Source organism: Sylvia atricapilla, chromosome 1, assembly GCF_009819655.1.
Source record: "Sylvia atricapilla isolate bSylAtr1 chromosome 1, bSylAtr1.pri, whole genome shotgun sequence".
Lineage (NCBI taxonomy): Eukaryota > Metazoa > Chordata > Aves > Passeriformes > Sylviidae > Sylvia > Sylvia atricapilla.
Genome location: NC_089140.1, coordinates 47365914 through 47389051, shown reverse-complemented (window position 1 = coordinate 47389051; position 23138 = coordinate 47365914). Strand labels below are relative to the sequence as shown.

The window sequence follows — 23138 nt, the reverse complement described above, 5'->3', positions numbered from 1 at the left end:
GTGAAAAAAACTTTATTTATGACACTTTACTAAAATATAAAACTAGAGTGGGAAAAAAAGCCCCAACCACCAAAACAAACCAACCAAACAAAACACAAAACAAAACCCAAACAAGCAAAACAACAAAAAACACCTCTCCCAAACATAGGAGAACAGTCATTTGGGTATTGGCCGTATCCAACCAAGATACTTCCAAATGTGATCTCACACAAGCATGGTGTGTGATTCAGAGTCTGAGAGTGTATCTCCCTGTTAACAGAGCTCCATATTTATCTTTTAGTTTGGCCAGAAACCAGCTGTTGGACAATCCAGCCATAGTTATCTATGCTACAATTGGGAATGATGTCTGCAACGGGTAAGGTCTAAACTAAATGAACATTTATAGTAGCATAAATTTGACTTCTTTAGAGTACTGCTGACTGCCTGGACATTTGTATCTCACTGTTTTGTGCTTCTCCATGATGACATTTTTCTTTTTTGCTACTGGTTCTTCTTTCTTAATTCTCTGCTGAAAATACTTGTTATTTCCTTACCTGTATTTGTCATAGGCACCTACCAGTCCTCATTTGGAGCTTGCATTTCTTCCTTTCTTTCTTTCTTTCTTTCTTTCTTTCTTTCTTTCTTTCTTTCTTTCTTTCTTTCTTTCTTTCTTTCTTTCTTTCTTTCTTTCTTTCTTTCTTTCTTTCTTTCTTTCTTTCTTTCTTTCTTTCTTTCTTTCTTTCTTTCTTTCTTTCTTTCTTTCTTTTATAAGCCAGTCATAAAATGACCAATGGCATGTCTGAAGTGATTATTTCTAACTTAGCAGCGGAAATGAATAATAACAACAGGAGGGGGTAAAAAGTGTTAAAAAGCATGTATATCCCTCTTACCCAGTGTGCCACCTCCCCTCAGGAGGGAGAGCATGACTGGTTCATCCTTTCTGAGGAATGACAACATAATCCCTGTTGAGGTCTGTTTTCACCCTGCCTCTGCTGCCTGCATTCTTTGCTGTGTTCTTCTGATGAGAATTCTTTCTTTCTGGCTTTACTCACGTCATTAGCTCGGCAGGAGAATGAACTGAAGCTTTCAAAACTAGTAGTTCTGGTATAACCCATTAGCAATGCTCACAGAGACACCAAGAGGTCACTAGCTGGATGCTTCCCCTCCTCCTGGTAGTGGGAAGGCAGAAAAAACCTTGCAACCAGGCCAATGCACAGCACATCCATACTGCAGTTTTGGATTTGCAGGAGGTCCAAGTGCTGTTGCTAGTGCAACATTCTTTTTTCACCATCATCAATCTTCAGCTTTTCTTGTACGTGGAAGAAATCAATTTTACTTACATAGAGACTTTCAAAACACTCACTTTAATAAATGCTGCATGCTCAGCTTAGTTTCCTTCCAATGGTTTTGGAAATTCTCACCTGCAGATTGTATAATGAAGTGGCAGCTATATGCAGGTTGTCAGATGTGGCCATGAAAATGGCCAAGGTTTAGTGTCCTAAAATTGCTTAACAGGCAATTCATGGGTTGAAACTTTGTTTGCCAGGTGTTGTGCTCCAGATGAGAATGTCCAAAGGCCAGTCAGGCTTTTCCTTGACCGTGCAGAACCTGAGAGCCCTCAGCTGTGGCAGAAGTGGGGCCACAGGGGCACCTCTTAGGACATTTCCTGCTATGACCTCACTCTAGCCACATGCAGGCAGCCTGCAGAAATCACCTGCCATGAAACCTTCACCCTCTGGTGCCCGTGCTCTCTTTGCACCCGTGCCCAGAAGTGCCAAATCTGCCCTCAGCACCCTGCTCCTGTTGGGGGAAAGATGCACAAATATTCAAAAGCAAAGCTACCATGCTCTGACTGAGAGGGAAAAGGAGTCAGAGGCCTCCTAGTACTTGCTGACAAGACTGTCCTGGGGATCTGTTTACTGGGAAGCTTATGAATATATCATAGCATCCATTGCCAGTATGATAAAGTCCCTACTTGCCCCTCCACAAAAAAAAATAAAAATTCCACCTTTGCTGAATTCAAGTCCATGGCTCCTGCCATGGAGACTTTCAAGGTGTCTTCTCACAGGCTTGGCCCAGGCTCTATTGTGCACATATTTCAATTCTGCTGTGTCACTCCTTTGCTAAAAGCACCTCTTTCTCCTTTGTTTTATTCCTTATTCTGCAGGCTATTCCTTTTGCTTACCCTGTCTCTAACACTGCTTTCTACTCGTCTGCAGTAAAAATAAATTTTCCAGAAATTTAAACCATTTTGACCTTGTCTCACCCATTTGTGTATTCCAAAACCTTCCAGAACCGTATTTAATGCTTGCTTGAAACTCTGATTTCTTTTTATCCCAGCACTCACTATCTGGCAGAGACACTTTTGTCTGCTCAAATTTTCACTGCTGTTTTCTGTCTGTTTTCTTCCAAAACATTCACGGCATCAAAAGAGGCTATCAGGCTGTAGTGATCCTTGTGACTCCTGCAAGGAAAGATGCCACAGCTTCTGTAGCATCATGCTGTTTCCATTGAGGGGGATGGACAGTGGAGAGAGACCTTTTTTTCAGTGTCCAGTTACTGTGTAGTTGCCCTGGCTCTGATGTACCTAGAGAGGTTACAGAGGATGCAGAGCATCTGATGGGCTTGACTTCAAACCTAGGGCTTGGCAAATAAAAACCTCTTCAAGGACAGCTCTAAACTGCAGTAATACAGCCTTCCTGTCTTTATCCTGTGTTTTGGCTTCAAAAGAGGGTGGTGTGCTGAGCATCCTGGAGACACAGCTCTTCCCAAAGCATTGTTGAAATGCAGGTATTTCATCCCATGCGAGGAGCAGGGCAATGAGTAATGTGGATGTTTGTGAAGGGAAAAGATAATGAAGTTTGCAGCCTGTGTTTCACATTCCCAGTAGTCTCCATACTGTGGTGTCCAAACGGGGGGGTTAGAAAAATAAAGACAGATGGCAATGGTATCTCTCAGCCCACTGAGGTGTAAATATGGGATACAGACACCTAGAACAACAACAACAACAACAACAACAACAACAACAACCAAAAAAAAAAAAAAAACAGACAAGAAAATAATGAGCACCAGAAGTTGCAAATGCTGTACAGTTACTGCAAATATTAGTTGCATTTTCGGTATGGTACCGTTTCTCCAGCCTCTCATTCACAGATTTCACTTATGGCATCTGCAACCAACAGCAAGATGGCAGCAGCAAAGCAGGGTGAGGAGCAACCCACTGTGAAAGAACCCTGTACAAAGGGACACCAGTGCCAGCAAGACCATAATGCCCCTTTATTGTACAGCTATCAGCACCAAAGAGCTGCTGCACCCCTCCAACCCTAAAAATAGTGTGTGAGCAGGCAACACCTCTAGCCCCCATTCCCTGGGCACACCAGCCCTGTGCAGCTGATGCCTTAAGTTTTAGCTTTCATAATTTTCAGATTCTGTGCTGCCTAGGTGTGTAGCTCTGAGCTTTATATTAAGTGTCAGTAAGTTCTCTTTGCAGGGTAGGTAGGCAAAACAAATCCTTTCCCAGCTTCAGATCAAGGACAAGTGTTACAAGCTTCAGGCCCAAAAGGTTTAAACAATGGTGAACCTAAGAGAGCAAACAAGGAGGATGGGACTTCATAACCTGAAGCTGTAATTGGACAATTGACCCCAATTTGCAAATGGACCAAAACTTATAAAAGTGTGAAACCTCATGACTGGTCGTCCATTTTGCGACCATTTTGGGTTCACCTTGGGTGTAGCCCTGGCCAAGCTCTTGTACTGCTCAAGGTGTATCCTTTAGGGCCTTTTAAGAAATACCTACTTTATTCTTTTACTCTGTCTAGTCTCTTCTCCAGGTCAGCCTCTCAAGGCATCACAGAGAGCCCAGGGTAATGAGGTAAGGGTACCACAACTGGCCCTGGTGCTCACCCAGGCATCCTGGATTCCCTATGGCAGCACCAAAATCAAATGTGCCTACAAGATTGCTTCCTTCTCATTTGGATTTAATTTCTGGCACAGAAAGAAAATGGGAAGAAATACACTGACTTCAACACTTTGACAAGAGAAAGTGGAACTTTAAACATCTGATTAATTTTGGCTTATGCTGACATGTTTACTTGTGGTAGAGGCCTTACATCAGACCAGTATTTTGAAATCAAGTATTGCAACACCTGTAGGCGAAAATGAAGTAATTTCAGAGCAAATCCACAGTCTTATCTCAAAAGTAGCTTATTTTGGTGGCTGTCACAAGGATATACCTGAATCCTAATGCTATTTTTCAGTTCTCCCTGCTAGAAAGTCTCAAACACTTCATCAGCACATACAGCATTAAGATAAATTTCTGGGGCCAGGAAACTCACCTTCTTATTTTGTGTGCAAAATGCAGCTCACTGAAGAATCTTAAATCCTTCGAATGGAACATGGTTCTCCCACATAGGACTCAGCACCCACTACCCCCCTGGAATACAAACATTTTGAATGCCTTGAGACAGTAAAACAATGCCTTAGAAAGCTCCTGCTTCTATGGTGTTCACTGACAAGGAATCTGACCCAATTCAGCAGCAGCTTGCTCAGCACTGCAAGCACCAAGTTTTCCCTTCTCTTACCCCTGGGAAGCCAAGAAAGATATGGCTTTCCTAAGGAAAGGACCTGGATGGAGCCTTCTGGCCACTAAGGTGATGATTGCATTTCTACAAGCAAAGAGCACAAGTAAGAGGACAAAATTTGGGAACCACTAAAACAATAAGGGTGGTCATTAGTACAACCTTTTTGCTTGGAAGGACATCCCCTGTCTTTCTTCTTGACCTTCCTCTCTGAACACCTTGGTCAGCTGAGCCACACCACCAAGACGGAATGAAAACTGTCACAAGACCCTGCTTCCCAAGGTGGATGGATCCTCTCTTGATGGGATGGGACAGCCTTCTCAGGGCTGTGTTTCCCCTTTTCTGTGGGCCCCTGTTATGGACACGTGCACCATGAGAGCACAGCAAAGCTCTCAGGCAGGAGAGTGCATGAACGCTTCTTCTGTAATAAAGTGGTTGCAGTAATAACATAACTAGAGTAGTTTCTCCAGGCAGCCCGGAGTGGTTTTGCTTGTTTTTCTTATATAAATTGAAATGTGTTTCAACTTTAGGATTTAATTTCCCCCCACACTCCTGCAGCATTTACAACTAAATACAAGAGGGGAAGGATAAACCTGAGCTGGGGAACCTGGCTTGAAGAGGCTCACGCCTGACAGTGAGTCACAAAATGTGGGCATTCAGTCCATGTGGAACACTCCTGGACACAGCTCCTGTACCCCAATGGACTATTTTAATCTTAGGTATCACCTCTCTCCAGGCTCACACATTTGTCCAGACCCCTCTCCTGCCCTTCGGGAGAGCTGTAGTAAGAGGTGTAGGACACGTGAGAGACAAAGCTACATAAGATATTCCTACTTTGCATAATCAAAGAGCATGTTGAAGGTAAGATATGCACAGGAACTCATGGGGAAAGAAGTCCTGCTTTCACCCAACTGTGATGAGGGATTACTTTCGCATCGTTTCTTTGCTTGCTTTCTCTCTTCTACTTCTTCCTCACTTACTGAACAATAAATGCTTTGGTTTGTTTTTCATCTTGACACCCAAGTTTTCTTGCTTTTACTCTCTTTTCTTCCCCTGTCTCACTGGGGAGGAAGGGGAGGAAGGTAAGCAGGTGAGCAGCTGTTTCATGTTTAGCTGCCTACTGGGGTTGACCCACAACAGGAGTCTATAAAAAGGGATTAATTTTCTCTTTTTAGCAGAGAAGGGTACCCTGAGGGAGGGAGGGTTTTATATCATGTCTGATTTTGGTGATGACAAGTGAAAGACATCACAGCATTTTTCTAATGTTTTATTCAGCTGAAATCATGTGGAAGAGCAGCAAACAGAGGAAATGACACTGTTTCGGGTGCCCTTTTGGGAGCACACTATTCCTGACACAATGTCCTATTGGCATCCTCTTCTTTAGGGAACGTGACACGCTGGCCCACATGACCACACCCAAAGAAATGCTCTCCAACGTGGTACAAGCTCTGAGATACCTGGACTCCCATCTTCCAAATGGCAGCCATGTGATTTTAACAGGCTTGGTAGATGGTCGCTTCCTCTGGGATAACCTGCATGACAGATACCATCCTCTAGGTAAATTTGAGGGGTTGTGGGGTCCTCCTGGTTATCTGCCTGTTCATGTTGCCTTCTCTCTCTGAAAAATCTATGAATCCATTGATGACTTCAAGCAAACCTGAAAGAGTAGAGGAGATCTGAGAAATACAAGGCAGATATTAGCTGTGCTGCAGAAGTAGGAATGACAGTTCTCACCATCCCCAGTGCAGGACAGGTTAGACCTCCATTCTGCCCAGTTCCCCCACCAGCCATACGCACCCAGCTCCAAACCAGGCTCAACACATGTTGTGGTGGTGTAAACAAGCTGTTCTATCTCAGTCTTGGCCCAAAATTGTGGCGGGCCTGCCTGTCTGCATTTCACCCTGATTGCTCTTAGAGGTGGAGACGGGCATTTGGTTTGCTCTCCAGTGAGTGTAATGATGGATCCACTGGTAGATGTGGTAAAACTGGATGTGTACCAAGGCAGAAGATTAGGTCAGAGGGTTGCAAAATACTTTTTTATATTAGAGAAATAAATTTTCTGCCAGCACTGTGTGCCTGGCACCTCCTACACCACCTATATGTGATGATTGAAACATCATAGTGTGTGCAGGCATGTTTTGGGACATTCCTTCAGTGTGTAAAGTGCTTTGGGGCATTTCTTTCAAAGATTTGGAGGCTGCCCTTGAGAGCCTGTCATCTCAGAGTGTGAATGATACAGTACCTCTGACATTAGCAGACCACTCACTCCTTGGCTTTCTAGACCAAAAGCATGTACTTACTTGTATTTGAGTAAAAGAATCTTTTTTGCATCTGACAAGCAGGAAGTTGCTGTCATAATAGTTCTCACCAGCAAAGAAGGAGAGAAGCTAAATCACATCATTAAAATGGTAGATTACAACTTCAGATGATTTTGGCAACCACTGGGTAAGACAGCTTGCAGCTGTGCTGTGGTTTCCCCAAGGTTCCCTAGTAATTACCAATTGGGCCTACATCTTTCCATTTCTATTTCTGTATTTTTCTCTCCTAACCACTACACTATGACCAATGAAATAAAATTAAATTTAAAAAAAATATAAAAATCTTACCCCTTCCAGGGTAGGGGAAACCTGTCATAATTAATTTTTAGTCACATAAACCCATTTCTTCCCTTGAGTGCATGTTTATCACAGTGACAGTTCCTTTAACTAGGTATCTAATTATCACAGACAACACGTAGCCAAATCAGGAGTGATTAACTATAGGATCAGTTGGAAAATTTTCAGAGAGGCTGATTTGCCTTGGAGGTACCCAATTAATCTGAAGCAATATGTTTGCAGCAAGGGATCCCTTCTGGCACATCTTCCAACAGGCTGTGAGCAGGTTTCCCCATTCGGCTGCCAGTCAGCCATGACCAGACATCAGTCTGTCTTTCTGCCAAATCCCTGCTCCCCACAAAAGCCCATCCCAGGACCTGATGCTTCAAGCTACAGGAATCTGGAACATGCAAATAACCAGAAGCGTTCCTAGATCTTTGAACTCCCCACCTTGTGCTTCCCAGACAGCTGGAACTGCTGCTGGGTGATGGGCAGCTGTGTGACAGACAGGAAACACATCTGTATCAGGGAGCCATTGCAAAGCAACTTGAGAAGCCCATTTCACTAGGGAGAGATTATACTTTGCAGTTCCTAAAAACAACAATAAGAAATTCCTATTTCAGTACTGCAAAAGTATCAAAGTCTGATGGGATGATCAGTGTACTACAAACAATAATACAACTAATAAAAAAAATGTGGTCATTGAATTCTCATCTTAGCTGTAGTTACCAAAGAAGAAAAAGATTGAGAAAATGGATTATTTTCTCAGGCTATTGTATAGCACAGTGAGTTTTAGGGAATATTAGCTGGGTGTTTGACTTGGTGCTTGAATGTCCTAACACACACATATCCATTTCCCTCCATGACAGCAAATTTTTTCCTCCCTTTTAAGGCCAGCCTCTGCGATACAAATATATATACAGTGTTTATATGTTTCGAGTGTATACAGACAGCCTTCAGCTTTGCAAACCCTGCATTTCTTTGGCGGGTGAGAGACAGGTTAATGGGAAAATATCAGTCATGCACTTTGGAATTTGGCATGGGCTCCCACACGTGAGAGGCCTGTGAAAGGCTGGAGAGGAATGCAGGAGAAGCAGGTGTGGGGCTCTGCACACTGTGGGGACATGGGCACCTCAGCAGGAAGGATGCCTTGATGCTGCCACTTCTGTTGCACCCCAGCTCTGGTGGCGGGAGGGTACCCTGGGTGTAGGGGTTGTGGTGGGGCTGTTAGGGTGCCTCTTCCCACCCAGGGGTGTAAGGCAGGGGAATACACAGATGTGCAGGATGAACTCACATTTGGCCACTGGGCACATCACTCTCTGTGCTTTGCAGGACAACTGAACAAGGATGTCACCTACAGTCAACTCTACTCTTTCCTCGACTGCCTCCAGGTAAGGTCTGCAGCTGTAGCTTAGGAGCCCCCTTTCATCTTGGTCCTCTGCTGAAGCTCCTCTCCTCCTGCCTTCCCAGGTGAGCCCCTGCAGTGGCTGGCTGACCCCCAATGAGACCCTCAGGAATCTGACCTCGGAGGTATGTCTCAGTGGGGCTGCAATGGGATAACCCTGGTGCTCAGACACTCTGCCCTGTGTCTGACGAGAGAAACCAAATTGCCTCAAAGGCAAGACATCAGAACATTTTTTTTTTTCTTCCAAAGGCAAGGAGAAAATGTAGAAACATCTACCCTTATCCTTTCAAATGCCTCTCAGGCTCTGGGAGGCAGCATGCTCGAGTTAAGGGATTTGTAAAGGTATTCCTGTTACAACCTCTCAGCTACCCAAATTTATGCTCAAGGGATGTGATCTCTCTGAGACAAAACTGTTCAAGTTCATGTTCTTTAAGAGGAAAATGTGCCTGATAAGAAAGGAAAGGCTTTTGAATCAAGTGAGCTGTTGGTATAACAAGCCAGCTGCGTAGATTTTTCTGGCTGTGGGATCAGGTCCTGAGAGCAAGAGCCTTACCCTGTTTTCATTTGGGATTTGTGCTAATCTTCCTCAGACACATTTCTGTGGACTTAATCACCAGATGGTGTGACCAGGGAGCATCCAGGCTCAGTGCAAGGATGGGAACAGAGAGAGCAGAGATGTCTTAAAACTCACCCTAAAAATCTGGCTGCAGAAGTGAAGGACACATAATAACAGCCACTTATTTTCTTATGGTACAAGCTGATTTTTAATTCCAGTAATCCCCTGCAGCCACGTAAAAGGAGCCAGTAATCAAATATTACCAAAGGTGTCATCTCTGTGTATGGTTGTATTAATGTTTGTATTCACTAAACAACATAATATGACATTAATTTCACCAAAGCTTACATATGTATTTCATTTTATGCCCTGTCCCTCTTGACTTCAGAGAAGGCCATTAAGAACATTCTTCGCTGTATTGCAGCTTCTATATTCATACCAACAATACAGAATATAGAGTACATGTAACTTCTGTCCATGAACAATGCATATGTCTGCAGGGTATGAATTAATCATTCTGAGCCCCTGTCTGAAACTAATTGTCTATGTTATTATCCAAACTGCACAATTTAAATATTTAGGAGATCCTGATCTTTGTTATGGCTGCAGAAATTACACTGGATGTATCAGTTATGCAGACGCTCAATAGTGGTAATTTACTCTTCTGAAAGTAAGGGTGGAATTTGGTCTGCATAGATAAAGCATTATCACCCCCAATTTAGTAGTGGCAAGCATAATAGGAAAAGAGGACATTTCTCTTGTAGAAAAGTTTTGTGTTTCTTTGAGAGGAATGAAAACTACTGGGCTCCAAAAACGAGAAACTTAGAATATTTATATAAGTGTAGGGACACTACCAAAAGAGGTTTCCAGTAAAATAAGCATATGCTGTAATAAACTTACAAAATCAGCTGAGGCCTCAGTGGAGCCTGTGAGGATGAACTGGGTAGTTCAAAGGCTGGGGGTGTTCATGCAAGTCCATGTTCTGATGAAGAGTCTCATTTCATCTCCAGTCCCCCAGCAACATTAGCTCTCAAATTCCTGCCTACACATCAGTGACAAAAGCTGAATCCATGCAAAGCAACATGAATAGCAATGAACAGTCATTAAATTTTCTGATTTTTTGCAGAGAGCGTTACAACTTTCCAACGTCCTGAAAGAAATAGCAAGATCTGAGAAATTTGCCAACTTTGATATTTTCTACATGGATTTCCCACTGAGACAAAGTAAGTTGTTTTATACCCTGTCTTTCTCACAAAGCATTAACTCAAGTTCTGGCCTGCTGAAATGCTCCTCATATTTTGGTTCTGTATCAGGAGAAAGACAGTATAGTCAGCCAGTCTAGGTGACCCTGCTGTCAGGGCTGCAGTATCCTTAATGCCAGCTTCTCTCCTGGCTTCCATGGTTGGGGTAAGCAAGCACCTTTCCTGAGACAAGATCCCACCACCACCTTGGGAACCACAGCCTCCCCGCTGGTCCCAGCTGCCAGCACCCACAACCCCAGTGATGCACAGCACACCAGCCACTTCCTCTTGGATGGCAAGGTGACAAGGACAAGAGACGTGCCTCTGCTAAGAAAGCCTCCTGCTTGTCCACTGCAGGCTGATGAAGAAAAAGAAGAGAAAACTCAAATCATATTGATCTATAATATCTGGTTTAATTTTTGAACGTTGCTTTTATAGTGGGTTGGATATATCTCTCTAGGCTGGAGACATGTACCTGCAGCAATCCAAGTGGTCTTCCTGAGATGTAGCTTCATCACTGACTGGGCTTCATGCTGCCTCCTCTGAACAGGGCCTTGGGGTGGAGATCTTTCATCAGCCATTTTCCTGCCTCAGTAGCACAGCCACCCTCTCACTGTTCCCAAAAGTAGAAGCACATCTCCCAGGAATAACTGGCATCTTTCCTATGTTTCTTTAAACACCTACATACTACTGTAACTTTTGCCTTGAAGAGCTTACAAAACTTGTCCTTCTGTGATCTTTAGTGACATTAAGTAAGCACGTAACACAAATCACTTTCTTCTGGAACTGACACTTAAAAATAAATTAAAACATGTAGGAAACTTTTGTCATTATGCATGGGCATGAGCAGACAGTGTCCCTGTGGGGCTGAGGACAGACACCTGCCCTGAATCCCTCTCAGCTCTGCTTGCCTTTGCAAGGTGCACAGGGGTCCAGCTTGAGGCAACACTCATAATCAGCTCAGATTCATCACAAGCAGAAACACACTTCTTCTTTTTAAAAATAAGGATATCAGCATGAGATGAGGGATTGAGTTGGGCAACATATTACAAGTAGTTAGACAATGACAGGAAAGTAGGAAAAGAGGTTTTTATTTCTATATCGAGCCTGAATCTCCCATGTTACAACTCTTTTCTCCCTCTCCCAGTGTGCACTGCTATAAAGAGACTGACTCCATCCTCACTGTATTCCCACAGGCTCTTCCCTGAAATGGACCATCCCTCTCCCTCAGCCTCCGTTCATGGGGCAGGAGCTCCAGCTCTCGCCATCTTGGGGCCTCTCACAGATAGCCTGAATATTCAAAAGAATATAGTATATACTATTCATAAGAATATTCAAAAGAATATTATATACTATTCAAAAGAATGGTACATAATAATTAGGAAAACAGCTTAATCCGCATTTCCTTGTTTTTATATTCCCATTGTGAGGTAGTTTCATGTGGTCCTTATTGAAAAATTTTGTCTGGGGACTATAATTTAAATCCCAGCAGGCAGACATCTAAATCCAAAGCCACAAAGGGACAGAAGCACCCTGTCAATATTTTAAAGTGTACTTCTCTAACACTTCTCCCCATTACTGCTAGGCTCTCCTTGAAAGCATGAAGCTGCCATGGCACCTAAGATCATTTAAAAAAAAAAAAAATCAATCTCCTTTTGCAGCCAAATCCTATCAAAATTCACAAACCTATTTTATCCTACATGACCCAATTCAGGAAGTTGGTTCTGGGTCTCATGAAGACCATATGGAGGAGGAGGAGGTAAAGAAGTGAGGACGGGAGAGGTAGTCTTTCTGTCCAGAAGTTTCTGTCAGAGAGGTGAGCTCTACCATCAAGTTTATTCTCAGAGCACAGAGTTTCAAGGGTGTCCAAATCTCCTGACAGCTTTTGCCTCAGCTACTTAACATTTAACAAGTCATTAGGATTTGGAATGAACTACCTGCTGTGTAGGCAAATTACTTTAATAAGTTAAATTACTAACTTTAGTTAATTTATTTGCTTTCACAAAAGGAAACATCTTAACATAATTTGCTGTTCTTGATTACATTGCGTTAAATAAATGAAGTAAACAAAATCACACATGCACATACAAACATCAGCTTTGAAAGACACTTTGCAAAATTTCCTGCAGCCCTGGAGCCAAGGATTCGAGCTTGCCATCAGGAAAGCTGTCAGATTGAGAGCGTGCTCAAAAGCCAGCTAAGGCTGCTGACCTACTTTTCTGGTCTCTTTCTGAAGCAAGCAGCAAATCCTCCCCTAAACTCTCCAGACATCAAATATTTAGCAGTGGTTACACGCTAAGTACATTGATTTCAGGCTGGCCTGGGCATATATATGTACATACCACCTCCCATCTTTCTCCAAGTAAAATCTGAGTGTATTAACTTTTATTCTAGATTTAGGTGGACACTCAAGCTGACAGGTTGACCTTGACTGAAGAAATTAGTGGTTCCTTAATGAAACAGTGCAATAAAAAGGAGGATAGGAGTTGCTTGTTTTAGTTTTTCCTTAGTGTGGATGGGAGCAAGCTCTAGTCTAGTCTAGCAAAGGCAACAGGCATTTCAAAGAAAAACTCTGGATATATTCAGCTGGTGGGTATTTGCCCGACTGCTCTAGGATTTTTAGAGATCAGGTATAATAGTGTAAATTGAGCTATCTTGATACAAATTATGCATATCTTACTTCCTCCTTTGCTATTTATGGCACTGGAACAGTAGTCTCTCTACAAAGTAAAACACAGTACACAGCCTTGTACTCCATGTACAACATCCTATATAAGGGGTTAGGTAAGTTCACTGTTCATCTATATGTGCACTGCATGCTGTAATCAAAGGTAAATATGCTTTATGTCCAACACACTGTAAATTTGAAACAAACCTACAAGCCCCATGCCTTAAAACAGGTTACTTTGGGCACTGCCTGAAGCATCACAAGTGGGTTTCTACAGTCAAAGCAGGAATATCACCTTTCTGTGAACTAGAGCTAGCATGGGGAGCCAGACATCACTTTTTGACACAATAGCCAGGGTCCAAAAAACAGCAGTGAGACCAGATCAAACTGTGGCGCTTGAATAGAGAACATTTTCCTCCTGACAGGATGCTTGCATAATGCTATTAAGAATTCTTAATCTGTCATTATGAAAGGAATTATTGAATTTACAGTCTGTTAATGCCATATCCACTAGTCCCATGTTTGATTGCTCCGCAGCCCTTTTGAAGAGAGAAAGCTTTTTACTTCTCTAATGGCTGCAGGGCTTACAGCACAGCATCATTTGCATTGAATGTCACGCTTATGTAATTCAAAAGGTTATTTTGTTGGAGTTGAAAAAGACCACTCAGAAGATAAGTAACCAAAAATGACAGTCTGTTCATGCAGACTTCAGCCCATGTGAATATTCTGTTACCATCTCTTTCTCTAAAAAGCACTGTTTTCTTTATCTCTACTTTTTCTTTTGCACTGCTGAAGATGCAACCAACATGGGAAATGCAAAAGTATTAAATTAGCATTAAATAATTTACAGTTTTACTTGCTTCAGCATCCATCTTAGTTGGGAGGGAAAGTGAATTGTTTTACGATCATTTATGTTCGAAGCGCTTCCTTGCATAAATATCGCAGAGGAAAAAAAATAACAATAAAGGCTTAAATACTGCCCCAAGGAGAGGGGATAGTACACACTATTGGCTCTGACAACTCTATGTGAATTACCATAATCTTCACTCAGAGCTGTCGTGTGCTTAAAAATACCAGCGGTGCTTTGAGGAGGAGGGGGACACATCTCTGGGCGGGCGTCTCCGCGCTCGCCGGTGTTAAACCCCTTTTCTTGCGCTCTTTGCAGCGGCCGAGGAGTGGCGCAAGATGGGAGGTGAGCCCTGGCAGCTGATCGAACCAGTGGATGGCTTCCACCCCAGCCAGGTAAAAACCCGACCCCAGGAGACGGGTGGGAGCACAGGGGATGTGGGATGCAGGTCACAACTGCTGCCCCACGTGACATCCAGCTGGCATGCCACAGGGATGCAGATTTGGGGAATCTGTCTATGTTAAAAGAGAGAGAGTCATAGAATCATTTAGGTTGGAAAGATCATGGAGGTCAACCATTAATCTAACACTGTCAGGTCCACCAGTAAACCCTGTCCCAAAGCAGCACCTGTTACATACCTCTAGAGATAGTAATGTGCCCAGTTCCCTTGGCAGCCTGTTCCAATGCTTGACAACCCCTTCCCTGAAATAACTTTTCCTAATATCCAGTCTAACCCCTCTACAGTGCAGTTTGAGGCCATTTCCTTATGTCCTACTAATTGTTTCATGGGAGAAGAAACCAACTCCCACCTCATCACAACCTCTTTTTAGGTTGTAGACAGCACTAAGATCTCCCCTCAGCCTCCTTTTCTCTGGGCTAAAATACTTCTGTTCCCTCAGCTACTGCTCAATAAATCTTGTGCTCCATAACCTTCCCCAACTCTGTTGCCCTTTTCTGGACAAGCTCCAGCACCTCAATGTCTTTCCTGTTGAGAGGGACCCAAAACTGAGCACAGGATTTGAGGTGCAGCCTCAGGAATGCTGAGTACAGGAGGACAAACTCTGCCCTGGCCTCACTGGCCATACCATTGCTGACACAAGCCAAGATGCCTTCTTTGGCCAATCTAAATGATGGCTGTAGCCCCAGAACCTCTATCTCCGATATTTCTGATGGCTGCACTCTGCTCTGACTCCTGCAAGGTCTTCTGCCTCTTTCTCTCACTGAGCAGTATCGTGGCCAAAAAGGTCTAAATGCACGAAAACTGATCTTTGCCACTTAGGCTGGCCAGCTGCCTGCCCAGTCACCTGTGGGGGTTTTGCAGGATCAGGACAGCAAGGCAGCACTGCAGAAACCCAACAGACCCCCTCCAGCTCTGTCCCTGCCCTGCAGCCTCCAAGACTGCAGGTTTGCGTGTCTCAGTCTGGAACAAAGATTCCTTTTTGAAGTTATTCATTTAAATTGCTTGTGCTCAGCAGCTACATATTATTACGTTTTCACTTGCTTACTTGGCCTCCTAGGACAGGTGGCAGGAGAAGGTTTATGGTCTGTTTATTACAGAAATAAACAAAAGGGAAGGAGAAGCAGCTGCTCCATTGTAAGTCTTTGCTTGGGTTTGATAATCTAACGTGAGGTTGCCTGGTTCCCACCATGCTCACTTCAAATTAGTTTTTTCTGACCCTGTAAAACACATGGAGAGACCATATTCTGCAGTCAGCTGCAAACAAAGCCAGCTGGTTTTCTATACACTACCTGAAAGTTTCAAACACCTGTGGAGGGCAAAGCAGCAGTCAGTCTCCTTTGCAAGCAAACCCCACCACACTGCCCAGCCACTGGCAGCGCCACTTGGTAGCTCCCCCTGCTCAGAATCATGGGGTGATTTTATGGGCCAGTTTTATGTTGTGAGACAACACCCTGCATGTGTTCACTCCCACAACCCCATCTCTATATAACCCAATGTGATGCTGCTTTCCACGCTGGGAAAGAGCAGTCAGTGGAGAAGCACTTCAACAGGGGTGAGTTCCAAGCGCTGATGGATTCCAGCATTTCAGCAGCTTTTCCGCTGCCTGTGCTGTCAGTTAAGCTAGGGGAGACCTGCAGGGGGAAGTCCTAAGGCAAAAGAGATGCTTTAGGTGCTATCTTTTACACCCCTGTTAGTCACTCAGGGTGATACAGTGCCTTGCTTAGCCTTGCCAAATTAAAAGATCCTCCTGTTCAAAGAGGGACTCCTACATAGCAGAAACTGCTGCCTCTCTACCATACAAGTACCAGGAGACAGCTCCATCAGTGTATGAACTCACAGCCTGGGGATGTGGAAAAAGTGTGCCTTGATTTTTTGCTGCAGGCCTTTTGCAAGGAAGCAATTAGAGAAAACCTGGCAAATGAAATGAGAGTGAAAACAGTTGATGAAACAAACCCCATTCCCAACCCCGCCATCTGGGGAAACTGCAATGTGAAATCTGGAGTGCAATGGAAACTTTTGCGTTATTTTCTTTGCGTTATTTTCCTGTCGTTCCCTGGCCTGAGGTTTCTTATAACTCCCAGCAACAGGCCACGGTGGGAGCCAGGCTTGTCATATCACAGCTTTTCATCCACTCTCCTGCCCAAATCCTGTATCCCAGCAGCTGCAAGGCAGCACAGAGTTGAAGGCAGCAAATATTTATCTTAAGAGGATCATTCCTAAACCACAAGAAAATTACAAAAGGACATTGAAGGGCAGCTGCAAACCTGCTTGCAGCCCCCAGAGTGCTGAGCTACAGGAAGCAGTCAAGCACTGGCATATTTCACTCCCTCTGGACCTGGCATCCTGCAGTGGTTATGATCTCTCCCTCCTGCTGTTAGGATGACGTTAATGCTTTATAGGTACATTTTCCCTTACAGTCAAGGTGCCAGCTGTAGATATGCCTCACTTCAAGTGAGTTATTGTTCGTCTAGGATTTATTAATTAGCCTTATCCAAACATCCACCATTGTAAATCCATTTTTCTTTTCCTGTTAGAGAAGTCTGTTATCAACACACTACTATTTGGACTGAGACATAGCACTCTGCCCCAAAAGAGCGACTCTCTTAATAAATAGAAGGGGAAGTGTGAGCAGAGACTGCTGTTTTAGAGTATTCTTATGGAAGAGGATAAACAAGTCACTCACTCCTCATACAAGTTTTTATTTAAAGTTTTACTTTCTCCTGACATGAATGCCTCTGGCCAGGTATGGTTTTTGTAGCATATAGAGCTGCCTAGCGGGAGAGGATTGATTCCATGCAGCTTCTCAAGTGAACAGAGACTCTTACTTCCATCCCTGCAGCTATTCCCCATACCTCACAGGCAGCTTGATAAATACAAACAGATAAGATACCCAGCCAGGGCATTTCAGCTGAATTTTCCCTCTGTAGATATCAAAGCACCTGACAAAGATTTCCAAATTCTTGTACTGAGAAGCACTCCAAGGGAAGCATAAACACCTTAGCTCTTATTTTCATAGCAAAGAGATTTTGAAGTTTGGGATGAAGGAACCACTCTCTGTGTCCCTTTCAACCCAAGGCTGAGCTGGCAAGTCTGATCACAAGGTGATCCCTAATCACCGTGGTGCAGCAATGGGCAGGATATGCTGGTGTCTGTTGTCAGACCATGAATTTCACCTGCTGTTTATCCACTGTGTCTTTAATTTAAAAGAAAAGTTTTCTGCTGGTATAAACATGTCAGAAGCGGGTGTCAGCACGTAGATCCAGGACTCCAGAGGTCCAGACATTCTGGGGAATTGTGAGAGGGAATTGAACCTTTCTACCTAAAGCTTGCATACCTTGCAAGAAGGAAAAGAAATTAAGAAGAAAGGCCACACTTGCCCTGTCCCATCAGAGCTAGTGCAGTTTTCCATGCATTGGAGAAAGGCTAGGTTAGGCACTCAAGCAGGAGTCCATGGTGCCCACTCCAGGAAATATGAAAAGATTTTGAAAGATGGGATAAATACCAAGTACTGATTTGTTGAGCTTGGCCCAGAACCACATTCCCTTCCTGTTAATTTCTTGTGAGAAAAGAGTTTTTCCTGCATGTCTTTTTAAAGCTGGAAATCAGGATGGAACAAACAAAACACTCATAATTGGCATAACTGCATTCCAGTAAAGTCTCAAAGCTAAAATTTGCCTCCATAAAGTTTTTTTCCAAAACACACAGCTCAGAATGGAGGTGGAGGAAATTCACACTATTTACTTTTAACATCTAAAATCAAAGTGATTCATTCAATTCTCCCAAATTCCCTCTAGAGCTGTTTTTGAGACACCATTCCCCAAAGTCCGGCTTGGTTGTCCTTGGAAAAAATGTGACTTTCTCTTCCCAGTGATTATAGAGGGAGCCCAGGGATTTTCTTCAGCATCTCCTCCTTACTACATCATTTCACTGCAAATCCTTGTGAATGCCAGATGGCTTCAAGGACACTACTTCCCTCTAGAACAGTCGATTGCTTTGTTTGGATGACAGGGCCATGCATTTCAAGAGGATCCTGCAGCAACAGCTTCATTTCTTGCTTTTATGATGTTTCCAGGGAGAAGGCAAAAGCTCTGAGAATCACAAACTTGAACCTGAGATGCTTGGAAGATTCTTAATGTTTACGTACAGGCAGGAAAGCACAGCTTGAGTGTGATTAGCTTCTCCTTTTTTCTTCTTTAAGTCATAGCAAAGAACATTCCAGCCAGAAATAAAAAGCTGAAGCGATGCGTATCAGATGAGTTGGGTATTTACACTTTGTTGAGAATCATGCCCATCCCCTGTTTGGTGCAGAAGGGGAAAACAGCCAGAAGTTGCTGAAAAAGCCCAGCTGCCTCCCAGTTGCAGCCACTCAGAGCTCTGTGAGGAATGGGTAATACTTCTTTTTAAAAACTTGCTTAGAGGTTGTCATCTTCACAATAAAAAAGAAATTTGCAAAGCTTATAAATATACCACATCTCAAAGTACAAGAACTTTGGAATTTAAAAAAGACCTGCAAGAAAGCAATTTCACAAGTCCTTCTCTGTGCTAAACTACTCATCAAGAATTAATTACTGAAATCATTGGGACGTCAAGGAATTATGTATGTGCAGAACCTAATTCAGTTTAGGGCAGTCTAAGCACGTATACCTTAAATTAGTCAGCATTAGTCTGAACACTGTAGAGCATACCTCCAGTGATACCTTTGCAAAGGGTGTACCGTACAAAGACAGTAGGGTTTTTTAAACCACCCCCAACTATCCTACTAAAAAACACACAGAAGGATTAGGGAGGTTTGTGAAGGAGCTTTGGAGACTACCATGCCAGAATGGGCCACTCTGACAGGGATGGGGCTCAGCCCTCTGGCTGCCATAGGGTGTCCCAGAATATAGTTTGGTCACAATAGAAACTGCACACAGGAGAAAATCCTCTGATCCATTATCCCTCTTCCCTGCCCAAATTCCTTCATTAGCTTAACAAGACTTTGAGCGACCAGAGTATAAGAGCCTCCATTCCACAAGTGTTACTCTTTGTACACAAGTCCTTAAATAAAAGACAGATTTTTATCTTCTAGCCCATCATTAGAGCTTCTTTTAAAACACAGGATTAAAAAAGTAGCATATAAAAACTCCCCACAGGCTCCAGTATCTTCCCAAACTCCAAAACAACAGTACTCAAATAGCAGGGATTCATAAACCCACCTTGGGCCCTTAAAAGAAGAAAAGGCTTTGTTAGCCTTATTTAAACCTCATAACTGCAGTGTGTTGAAAAGTTTGGGTTGAAAATAAAGTTCCCATGTAGGCCAAATATTACTGGCAGGCCAGGAGTATAATAAAAATGCCTTAGAAGGGTGTAAAAACTTGGATAAGGAAGACTCAGGCTTTTATGCCTGTCCCTTTCTGCTACCACTGATGTTTTTCGCCCTGGCAATACAGCAGATAAAATTTCTCTCTGGTACATAACTTCTAGGGCAAAAGCCCCTGTGAAAGCTGGAGACCGATATTGAGGAGAAAAGCTATTCTACTATTTCTGCAGGTCTCATGGGGAAAAAAACTCTGAAGACAACCCAGTAGCAGGCGCAAACTTAGATCATCAGACACAGTTAGTTATGAAACTAGAAATAATTGGGCCTCTTTTTCCTCAACACCTGTGGTTTCCTTCCAGGAGAGCACAGAGAACATTTATTAGAAGTACCAAAGGCATTTGGGAGCATGAATTCCTTTGGACTTGCAAGAGTTTTTATGCATTATACCCAGGTGGTGCTTTTGACGTACTTTCAAAATGTTTCACAGGAGAAAAAAATAAAAATCAGACTTCAGGTCTTTTAAATAGCAGTTTATGGCCTCGACACCATAGGCATCTGGAAATGGTTGAAGACAGACTACCATTATTAGACAAATGACAGGTCAGGGAGCTGCAGATATATGGCCCTCACCCTATTTTTACTGTTCAGAAGGATTTTGCCTTGCTCAAGCAGCTGGAATGGGGTATTTTCTTTGGTTAGAGGTTACAGTCCATCACATGTTTATACTGGGCAGTCTGCCTTCTGGTGGGGTATTCCAAACTCTGGCATGAAATGACTGTATTATAGAGGCACAAGAAATTGATAGCATTTGTTTTGCAGATTGCTGCAGCCCTTGGAACAGCCATTACCTGGCAGAAGGCACTACATGAGTGGCCTCAAGTGCTTGGCAAGGAGAATCCATTCAACGACCAGATTGAAGCCATTTTCAAAGATCAAGGTGGATACTGACTTCTGAACTGCCAGAACCCTCACACGACTTATGGTGGCGCTTCCATGAGTCAAGATGAATACACACACAAAAAAGGGGGAGGGGAAGTTATCAGAGCCAGTAGCAGTGGACACAACACAAGAGCATTCTTTTCACTTTATATCTCACCTGCACAAGTAGGCTATGCTTTTTCTGTGAAGCTACAAAAATAAAAATCAAAAGAAAGCTGCCAGCTAGACCATTTATTGTACCAGTTTGAAAATCCATATATTCCGTTTTCCATATATAGCAAACTCCTATCCCTTGGGTTTTTTTCCTTCTGCAGAACATTTTTAGGCTATTTGTACTGTGGCAACAGCTAATCTGATCCCAAAAGGAGAGGGGGGGGATCCTAAACTTATTATGTTGCTATAAATTGTGTGTATGTAATTGCCTTGACTGTCAAATACATTATTTAGCTGCTATTGGCTTATTGAAGTGTGCCAGGAATAACAAGGCACTACAATTTTGATGTGCCTGGCAGCATCAGCACAGGCTGACTGAGCACAGGTTCTCTTCCCCCATTAATAAGATATTAAGTTGACAACACTTCATGTATTTAAAGCAGGTTGCTTTTTCAACCTGTATTTTTGCCTTTTTTGCTTCCTAAGAAATATAATATGCCCAGTCCCGTGTCTTTTACAGATAAGGCTGAGGGAATCACTGAAAATACTGGGTAGCCCTTACTTCATAGGCAGACTTGAAGATGGAGAATTATGTTTTTTTCACCAGCTTATCAAATGCTCTTAGCAAAATAAAGAAATATTTAAAAATTAGAGACAGCTCTACCCTGCTCACAACCTTACTGATGATACAGGGATCAGAGAGCACAAAATGGCATTAATTATGGGTGGAAAAGATCCAGTAAATAGCAAGCATTAACATGACATGACTAAAACCCACCCTAACAACCCAAAGCTCAGGCAGAGTCGCTCTGCTCCTTGTTCTAAGCACAGCCCTTGCACAAGGCTGTGTCACATATGAGGCAGCTCTTGGCCTGTGGTCCAAACCCAAGGACTGGGGTTGGCCGTAGGACATGCACCCACTCAGCATTTTGAACAGACAGGGGATGACTTGGCTGATTCTATTTTGATTGAAGGATGTATTATTGCTTTCCTGGATCCTGATCCTTTTTATAGAGTACAGTCAATGCTGGGTCTTTTATTAAGATATTAAGATAGAAATTAAGATAGAAATTCCTTTGGGATGACTGCTAACACTTAAGTAAATATTCAAGTCACCTACTTTAGGAAACCAGAAGGGAATACATTCCTTAATTGAATGATACTTGTTAATAAGGCCCCAATTCATTCAAGGCATTTAGATGTTACCAAAATATCCAGTCTCCCAAGGAATAGTTTCAACTCCAGAGAGGCATGCCTGGGGAAGACGATTTAGCATTAGGACATCTCCCTGCTTCCTGCAGAAATTCTCTTCAAACAGCACACCATTCCATGTACCCTGGCCAGGTAAAGCACCTCCTATTTTTTTATTACCTATTCAGGACTCTTATCCTTCATTAAATACAACACAAAGACAGAAACAAGTGCATTCACATGTTTTTACTACAGCCCCAGTACAGCACAGGCAATAATTACAGAATATCAGATTATTTTCCCTACATCAACACACAGAAGTGTAGCAATTAAAAGGGGGAAGGGAGTCATGTTTGGAAGCCTAATTTTCAAGGCAATTTCTTTGCAAATTATTGTATTTCATTTGAGGTTGGGATTTAATAACACCAATTAGGAGTTTTACAAAGTAGTAAAACTGAAATTTCCTCAGCTAAAATAAGCTTCATTGCCCAAAGCAAAGCATTTTTCTCTTACAGATTTTCTTACTTGTGAACTTCTTGAATTTCTGAACAATGTGGGGGGAAAAAAAGGTTTCTTATAAAATTAGAACGTCTTTTCAAAGACAACCTGAAATCTCCACAGCCAAACCCCAAAGCAAAGCCCTCTCAAAGGTTTGCCCAGTAGAACTGCTCCATGCTGGATACAGGGTCTCTGAGGGACACCAAGGAATGGACTTATCCCTGGCTGAAGGCACATTATCTAAAATAGATACCCTTGTGCCTCAAGGTGAGCTCTGCACCTCCAAACCCAGCTGCATGCAGAAACGTGATCTGTAACTAATGCAACTATCTATCTGCAAAGATGAACTTTGGGACTATTAAGCCATCAGCTTTTCCAACCACTATGTCTATTATTTCATATGCAAAAACCAGCTGAAGATCTGCACCCCCAACCATCAATCACTTACCCATACCATTCTAAAAATACATGTCCTATTTTTAAAAAACACAGCTTAAGCTAAAGCAGTGACAAACTATGCATTCTAGTCTATTCCATTTGGTTAACTGTCTCCTGGTGCATAGATTGGTTGAAGGTGAAAAATGCACAGGGAAAAGAGAAAGGGGGAAAAAAGCATCTCTTGAAAAGCTAATTTTAATTCCTTGCAATTCAAATTTATTAGCAGCATGTAGTTCTAGAAGGAATGGTCTGTCAATGTCATGTTTTGGGGAGAGTCAGAGCATGTGAATGAA

At 42.9% G+C, this 23138-nt stretch overlaps 1 protein-coding gene across 1 annotated transcript in view; it reads left to right on the top strand.

Annotated features, from left to right (window-relative positions):
* Nucleotides 1-21049, top strand: part of AOAH (acyloxyacyl hydrolase) — a 74525-nt gene extending 53476 nt beyond the window's left edge. The window contains exons 16-22 of the mRNA XM_066321938.1: nucleotides 281-355; nucleotides 5941-6113; nucleotides 8483-8541; nucleotides 8621-8680; nucleotides 10238-10334; nucleotides 14186-14262; nucleotides 20446-21049. Of these exons, the coding sequence (XP_066178035.1) occupies nucleotides 281-355; nucleotides 5941-6113; nucleotides 8483-8541; nucleotides 8621-8680; nucleotides 10238-10334; nucleotides 14186-14262; nucleotides 20446-20574 (670 nt within the window). The 3' untranslated portion in view covers nucleotides 20575-21049. The remainder of the gene's footprint in view (nucleotides 1-280; nucleotides 356-5940; nucleotides 6114-8482; nucleotides 8542-8620; nucleotides 8681-10237; nucleotides 10335-14185; nucleotides 14263-20445) is intronic.
* The last annotated feature ends 2089 nt before the right edge of the window (nucleotides 21050-23138 follow it).